Raw genomic sequence first — 8361 nt, 5'->3', positions numbered from 1 at the left:
AAATAAATTATTTTCCCCTGCTATTAGTAGGGAAAATAGAAATCCTCGAAGAGCGACCTCTAAATAATAAGATTTTTGGCTAATATCTTCACAGACGTTTTTTTTTCGATGCCCTGAAGATAATAAGGGGTGTGTTTGCCGAAAAAAAAGAAAGTCGATTTTTTTGAATCAGTCTAAATATATATAAATATATATTCATATATTAGTTTTATATATTTTTGACCACTTTTTTCACAACCTTTTCTTTGTTTTTTGAGTCCATCTGAATGTAATGATTACCTTTTGTTGTAGCCTGATGAAGGAAATAAAATTTCCGAAACGTCGCTGAGAGAATAGTTGTTTTGATTTGTTCCTTGTGCCAATATTCACCTTTAATGAAATTCTCTTGATGGTTTCCACCTTTTATATCTTCTTTCCAACCTTGATTTCTTTGGCATCTTTTGTTGAAATTTCCTGAAGTTTTGTTTAGGGCTGGTTTCGGAGAGGTTTAGTGTGGGCGTTCAATCCTAGAATCTCATATTTATAGTTTTCGAATTCAGTTCAATACTCTCGATAGAAATTCAGTGGCCGATTAGACAAAGTATGAGATCAATTTCCGAGGAACTGTTAGATCAATTCGAGCCAAATCTTGAAACTATACGAAGTTTTTGGAATTGAGACACATACGTTGAATTTCAGTCGATACTATGATAGAAATTCAGTTTTCAGTGGTCGAATCGACAAAGTATTAGAAAATTTCGCTACTTCCAGTAAAAATGCGGATTTTGATGGTCGATTCTGATGGTCAATGAATAAAAGAATAAGTTCTATTCATCATGAGCTGTTCGATCAAGGAGAATCAAATTTCGAAATAATAACTAATGATAAGAATATCCAGGAACCATGACAAGAGCGACTTTGGCAAGTCTGGGAAGAATCATTTCGGTCCGTCAAAAATGATATATCGGCCTATTTCCCATATCGCATTCGTCCGAAATACGATGCAATGATGAACCCAATAATTGGTACAAATAAAAAGCTTTAAATTCCGTGAGATTACGCAGTAAACTTGCAATTTCAAGTCCTTAGCAATAATTTACGAGCCAATCGCCCGTCAAATTTCCGTCAACTTCGGTAATATGGATCCCACTATCGGAAGTAATCCAAACCCGAAGTGCTTAACACAATGTCATTATCAACCTCCGAGTCTGAAGTGCGACAGGCAACTACGCCTGCTAGTGCTGTTGGTAAGACGCTTAAAAAAGCCGAGAAAAAAACCTCAGCAAAGTCTAAACATGTCAAACCCAGCCATCCTCCAACTTCCGATATGGTTAACAGTGCCATCAAAGGATTGAAAGAAAGGAGCGGGTCCTCGTTGCAAGCTATCAAGAAATACATCGGTTCGAATTACAAGGTCGATTCTGAAAAACTTGCACCGTTCATAAGAAAATATCTGAAGTCCGCTGTACAGTCCGGTTCCCTGATTCAGACCAAAGGAAAAGGAGCGTCTGGTTCTTTCAAATTGGCCGCTGGCGGATCTACAACAAACGCGTCGAAGAAGGTTACGAAAAAATTGGTCAAGTCGGCCGATGGAGCAAATAAGAATGCGTCATCTACAACGGCAGCCGAGAAGAAGAACAAATCCCCTGCCAGGTCTACAACTACAGTGAGTAAGTCGAAAAAGAGAGCGGCAATTGCTACAGAAAAAAAGAAGCCAAAATTAACGAAATCTCCCTCGAAAGCTAAGAAGGCAATCAAATCGCCGACGAAGAAGCCCAAAGCACCGAAACCAAAAACGGTCAAATCAGTAACGGCTCCGAAGAAAGTAACGTCTCCCAAAAAGAAAAAGTAAAACGTATATAATTTTGGAAGGATAAACATTTTAAACCGGCCCTTTTCAGGGCCTCTACAATTTTCTATCAAATATTACTTTTATAGATTTTCACTCGCTAGAGAAACGATGTCAGAAAAGATGTTTCCATCGAACACGGTAGGTAATTTTTTTCGGAAAATGTAAATATTTTTGAAAATGCTATCACATAAGTCCCGAATTCTGAAAATCACTTGACGGTCAGGAATTTAGCCGAATAATTTCAGGTGCAGAATATTCAGAATTTCACTCTAGCTATCGAATGATAGCGATCTTGATCAAAAAATCATGAAAATTAATATACGGCAGAAATTTAATATCTTTTCCGAGGTACTCAACATAGTCATCGCAATTGAAAAACTACGTTTCATTACGAGTTTAAGTTCAGTTCTTTCGAAATTGAACTCGTTATTTGACTAATTGACCATTAAAATCAAAACAAGCTGCTACCATGTGCAATAGATGCACCTTGGTTTGTCATGAATAGACAGATTTATAGGGACCTAAAATGGGAAACCATAACGGAATTCATGAACAAAAAAGCAGAGAAATTATTCGAAACAGCGAAAAACCATCCGAATCAAGAACTCAGCAGACTAGTGAACTACGACCCAAATGAAGACAAAAGGAGAATGCGAATTTACCGAAGGAGACCAAGAGATCAATTAAAAAGATTTTAATATACTAACAGAAACTTATTGAAAATCGAATAAAGTGATATCCAATAGAGGATAAACACATAAATCCCAGCAATATAGTGTGTGAGAAGAAAACAGACTAAAAGATGAAAGGTTTATAGGCAAATGCACGGAATTCTTTTTTTTTGTGTAGCAGGGGGAAAATCTGCAAGTCAGACGAACCACCCTCTGGGGATTCTCACTCTCTTGAGCTCGAGACCCACTAAAAACCCTTAACTGCTTCTTGTCCTGTAATTTTTTCATGTAGAAAAGTGACGATTTCATCTTGAACTTTTTTTTTCGGTTAATTATTATCACTAGGTATTTACAATCACAACACCGTCCAATTTAGTTATTTTAGAACTAGGTTCTTCGGAAGTATCCTTATTTTTCTCATTATCCTCATCACTGGGTAATGGACGTTTCGAAGCACTGGTAGAAGGATTATTTTCATCGCTTGAATTTCTGGGAAAAATATCCACAAAGGCAGGTTTTCGCTTGAAATGTTTTTTAAATTGGACACTGAATGTTTGTAAGACAGTTGTTGTTTACAGATGTCGCAGGAACACATTATTTTTTCAAGGTCTACGATAGAAAAATAAAGCCGTATCGGGCTTCTCTTATTCGACATCTTAGCAGAAAGATCGAAACACGCGCTCGAAGGTATATCCTGATAGCATTGTTCACGGTACAAGGTACCTGTTTCACGTATCGACTCAACTCTACTGGAACTATTGAACTGGCGAAGTTATGAAAAAAAGTAAAAAAATTTCAAGCACCTTTACTGTGAAGTAACACATACACTAATCGTTGAGTCTCAACTTACAAATGAAACCAAAAATGAAACTTTTTGCTTTTATAAGATTTCTAGAAACCTTGGTACTTATAAACCAACTAGTTTGGAAAAGCCAAAATTGTTGGAATATTGAACTGGGGTGGTTTCCGGATTTTTGCATTCATAAAATTTCTAGAGACCGTGGTACTATAAACCAACTCCGAAGCATGTTTACAAATGACAGGACAAAACATTTGGGTTAAGCTAATTTTAATTGCATTTTGATATTTATGAAGGTCATTTTGGAAATTTCAACTTATTCATAATTTCTGTTTGTTTAGTTATGAAGAAACTGAATATGAAAAATAACAATTATCATGTGTTAAGAATCAATAAACCCCAACTATATTCCAGATATTCGGCAGGGGGCTTGAAAGAAGCAAAGATTGACCGCTCTGAAAGAAGCCGCCCCATAAAAAGAAACGTAACTTATAGAGAATGCCGACAAAGTTGTATATTTTAGATTTATGGCATCTCTGTTACAGAATGAAACATTTGTGAAAAGGGTGCCTATAAGCACGAGGGTAATTAAGTACAGGTCCAGTTTATATTAGGTACTGTTATTACTGAATTCTCAGAAAATACTCTGTATTCTGCAGAAATCTGTTAATTGAATATCATTTTAAAAAAGATTCATTAAAATTTTAATATTTACGGACATTTTAGGTTACTCGAATTTTCAAATGGTAGGTACTGAATAAAAAATTATCAAATATAAAAAATGTATATAACTCATGGGCGGAGCCAAAAATGTGAGATTTTCCTATCTCATATTTTGTGTCGGTAAGAGGACCATATTTTCGATAAAATTTTTCCACATTACGATGCCTCCGAAAACTAGCGGAAAAGCGTCTAAAAAGGCGGGCAAGGCCCAGAAAAATATTTCCAAGACTGATAAGAAGAAGAAACGGAAGAGGAAGGAAAGTTACGCCATCTACATTTACAAGGTATTGAAACAAGTGCATCCCGATACCGGTATTTCTAGCAAAGCTATGAGTATCATGAACAGTTTCGTGAATGATATCTTCGAACGTATCGCTGCTGAAGCGAGCAGACTGGCTCACTACAATAAACGTTCTACGATTACCAGCAGGGAAATTCAGACTGCGGTACGGCTTCTCTTACCTGGCGAGCTGGCTAAGCACGCAGTCAGCGAAGGTACCAAAGCAGTCACCAAGTACACTAGTTCAAAATGAGGTGGAACACCACATACGTTCTAACCCAATAGGTTCTTTTCAGAACCACTAATTAGTACATCCTGATAATTAGTAACTGGTCTGTTGCTATTTTCCTTAGATTTGGTCGGGAAAATGCTCCGCTGTATGTAAGTTGATTTCCTTCGGTCTAACACTATCTGACATTAAACAAAAACGTCTCAATTCGAGAACGCAATCATTACATCATACGCAGATGACACGGCTATATTGACTAGCTCAAGAGTAACCTCTAAAATAGAGAAGGAACTGCAGAAACATTGCCACAGGATAGAGGAATGGATGAGCAAATGGAAAATCAGAGCAAATCCGGAATCATTTTCTACTACAAGAGGACCCTCGAATAACGTAAAAATAAACAATGTACCAATTCCATGGACCAGAAGCGTGAACTACCTAGGAATAACCCTAGACGAAAAATTGAATTTCAACAAACACGTCAGGAACGTCGAAGTTAAAGCAAGAACAATCAAAGGTTTCATGTACCCATTACTGAACAGAAAGAGCAAACTAGATAAAACAAACAAAATGAAGATATATTAGGGTGACCAGACGTCCGTCATTGTGATGGACAGTCCGTCAATCGTCCAAGAAGTCCGTCACTGGAAAACGTCCGTCAAAATCTTGAATTTAATTCAGTATTTTTCTCAAGATCATTAATTTGAGATGGATAATAAAGAAATTAAGTGCAAAAATCTTTCAAAAGAATTTCCATTCCTTAAAAAAACAAAACTTGATCCAATGGTCCAATGTACGAAGGTTCAATTCGGCATTGTATTTGGAGAAAGAAGGTATATTATACGGCATGTTTCAAGTTACAAACATAAAAATATGATTAATGCAGCAGCGTCTTCCTCCCTGACCAAATATTTCAGACATTCAAATTTTGGGGGTGAAGAAACTTCTCTAGCAAAGCCTGAAGACCTGTTCTCATTCCACAGTGTAATGCACAACCATTGTATTAAGATTATTATATTTTCGTTTTTGTGTTGTGATACACTTGTATTATTCTTCTGTTTCCAATAAATCATTTTTATTTAACACTATACGGGGTAGAAAGCTGAGTAGCTGGAGGCATATACAGGGTGAGGTTGTTGAAAAACATGAAAAAATATTATTTTCAGTTCTCACAAACGGTTTTACCGAATGAAATGAATTTCGAGTAATTTGGCGTTCATAAATAAAAATTATCTATGAAATTCGAAAAATTGGGTACCTACTTTGACCGCATGCAACTCTTTTAAAATCTATCCCCGGGTTTCATAAAGCTTGATCAGGGAATCAACGCTTGATGAACGAATAGACGTCAATTTGTTTTCTATCGATAATTCAGTCATGATTATCATCAGAATATTATTCCCGCATCGAATTATGATGTTCATACATCCATTTAATTATTCTCAATTGCTATATTAAGAAATGAAAGGTCTCAGTGATTTCGGTTGAGTGATCGAGTGACTATCAAATCGTTGATCGGACAATCAAAGTTTTATGAAACCCGATGTCAATCTTTTTATCAAGGCTAAATCGGAAAAATGGTACATGTTTTGACCTCAATAATCTACTGTAAAATATTTTTACGATTCAATGACTCGCCCTTTATATAAATATATACACATTAACCAGGTCCGTCCGTCATTGAACTTAGGTCAGCCTAAGATATATAATACAACTAGCTGACCCGGCAAACGTTGTTTTGCCATATAAATAATTTCCTAGTAATTTCTAAAAAAAAATTATTAAATTACTAAAATGGCTATTAAAAAATAAGGGTTGATCGTAGAAGGGTGAAAATTGAGGATTGTATGTATTTTTGTATGTTGTATCATAAAAAAATAGAGATTAAAAATTTTGTCCAAAAAATGAAATAAAAAATTTAGGGGGATGAAAAATAGATGTTGGCCGATTCTCATAGATACCGGATAAGCACAAAAAATTTCATCAAAATCGGTCAAGCCGTTTCGGAGGAGTATGGTAACGGAAACTATGACACGAGAATTTTATATATTAGATACTTCGACCGATGACATACGCAGCCACAAGCTGGAAGAACACAACAGAAAGGAACATGAGAACACTTCGGAGAGTTCAAAACATATCGATAAGGCTGACACTAAACGCACCGTGGTATCACACGAATGAACAACTCCACAAAGATATAGAATATCCCACAATCAAAGAGCACCTACAAAAAATGAACGAAAAACTGGAAGAAAAAATGAAAATACACAATAATCCACTGATTATGAGAGAAATAATGGAATGAACAGAAGTAAAGCGATACAAACAAAGAGAGACTATACAAGACGGCGGAAATAAGAAGACTACTTCGTCCCGCGAAAACAGAGAAACATACGATACGATAGTTACGATACGATCCATTTTGACCGGAGTTGAGGGTTAAATAATCGGATCGCGACCCCCAGAGTCAGCTCGCTGAGCGGCATTACACTAGCAGAGCACCTCAAAGAACTACATATTACGATTTTTATGCCCTCGTTTTGCTCAGAACTTAGTTTATCGTTTTGCTCACCAGTCCGTTCGTTTTGTTCATTTACACCTTACGAGTTTTCAGAGAAGAAAAAATTTTTTTTTTCTTACCTCAGCTTGTGGGATATCTGCGTTTTGCTCCTCTCAATTCTGCAATTAGTTTTTCTCTACCACTTACCGTTACGTGCCCTGCTGGTGTAATATTACACTAGCATGGCACCTTAACGGATCTTTCCGATATTGGTTTCGATCGAAAGTTTTGCTCATCAGCCCGTTCGTTTTGCTCATTTATACTTTACGAGTTTTTGGAGGAGAAATTTTTGCAGAAAAAAAAATTAATAAATAATTTGTCCACCACTTCCAAACTTATCACTACCAGAATGTCAGTGTAAATATTAACAGTCAATATAGTTCCAATGACACAAGCACGGTTCAGTAGAGCGAGAATAAAAAAAAATCACTTCAAAAACGTCGAACGAAAAAATAGGGCTCGGAAGATCAGTTCACAGGTCGAAGATAACGATGCAACTGATCTTCATCTGTATCTGTGATGCAAGGACCGAAAATTTTTTTCCCAAAATGTCTTCCAGATGGTGCCAAAATTCGTCAACTGGAATGTTCGGCAAAAATCATAAAAAAGGGATGGTGCTGAAACTTCGTTTGGGTTTTTACAAACCCGCTCAGTGGCAATATTTTTCTATTTTGCCAGATGTTTGAGATTTATTTTCAGAGTAGTTGTGTAAGAAATGGTCTTAATGTACCTATAGCTATAGCTATAGGTACATTTTTATGAAACCTAAAAAATATTTTGAACCGGCTGGAATATTTTTGGGAATTTTGAATCTTTGAAATTATAAATTCTATCTATAATGGTTTAGTGGCGAGGTTTACTATCGGCAAATGTGACATGTATATTTCGAGTTTCTTGGGCTATTTTCATATATATTAAGAATTATTAACGTAAAGAAAAATTTTGTCTTGAAGCTTATTCATAATGGTAGACATGAAATTTTTTTTCATTCATTCAATTTATCGTGATTCTGGCCGAGCATCTAAATAAATCGTTGAGAATAGAATGAATGGGTTCTCAGTAGTTACAGATTTTCATTGTCAAAATGCGTCTTAAAGTAAAATGTTGAATACAAAGATTATCATCATTGACACTTAATAATGAGCTCAAGAGGGTTTGTCCGTGCAGGTACAGCTTGTGCCTGTGTGCTTTCACCTACCTAGTCTGGTTTGTATTGCAGGTGATAAATTATCCAAAATTAGCCAATAAGATTAATAAGGATCTTG

General features: G+C 36.0%; 2 protein-coding genes across 2 annotated transcripts; both read left to right on the top strand.

Annotated features, from left to right (window-relative positions):
* Positions 1-1159: 1159 nt before the first annotated feature.
* LOC123318825 (histone H1B-like) lies at positions 1160-1893 on the top strand. The gene has a single exon (XM_044905574.1). It carries the CDS (start codon positions 1166-1168, stop codon positions 1829-1831), a length of 666 nt encoding a protein of 221 aa, XP_044761509.1. The 5' UTR covers positions 1160-1165; the 3' UTR covers positions 1832-1893.
* Positions 1894-4174: 2281 nt separating this feature from the next.
* LOC123318958 (histone H2B-like) lies at positions 4175-4609 on the top strand. Its single transcript, XM_044905745.1, has one exon. The coding sequence runs from the start codon at positions 4186-4188 to the stop codon at positions 4555-4557; it is 372 nt and encodes a 123-aa protein (XP_044761680.1). The 5' UTR covers positions 4175-4185; the 3' UTR covers positions 4558-4609.
* Positions 4610-8361: the final 3752 nt, after the last annotated feature.

Source organism: Coccinella septempunctata, chromosome 1 (assembly GCF_907165205.1).
Source record: "Coccinella septempunctata chromosome 1, icCocSept1.1, whole genome shotgun sequence".
Taxonomy (NCBI): Eukaryota; Metazoa; Arthropoda; class Insecta; order Coleoptera; family Coccinellidae; genus Coccinella; species Coccinella septempunctata.
The sequence above is the reverse complement of the archived record's forward strand: the minus strand, read 5'-3'. Positions and strand labels throughout refer to the sequence as shown.

Excerpts from the sequence above, each read along its gene's own strand:
- LOC123318958 (XM_044905745.1), top strand. The coding sequence starts at position 4,186 with ATGCCTCCGAAAACTAGCGGAAAAGCGTCTAAAAAGGCGGGCAAGGCC.
- LOC123318825 (XM_044905574.1), top strand. The coding sequence starts at position 1,166 with ATGTCATTATCAACCTCCGAGTCTGAAGTGCGACAGGCAACTACGCCT.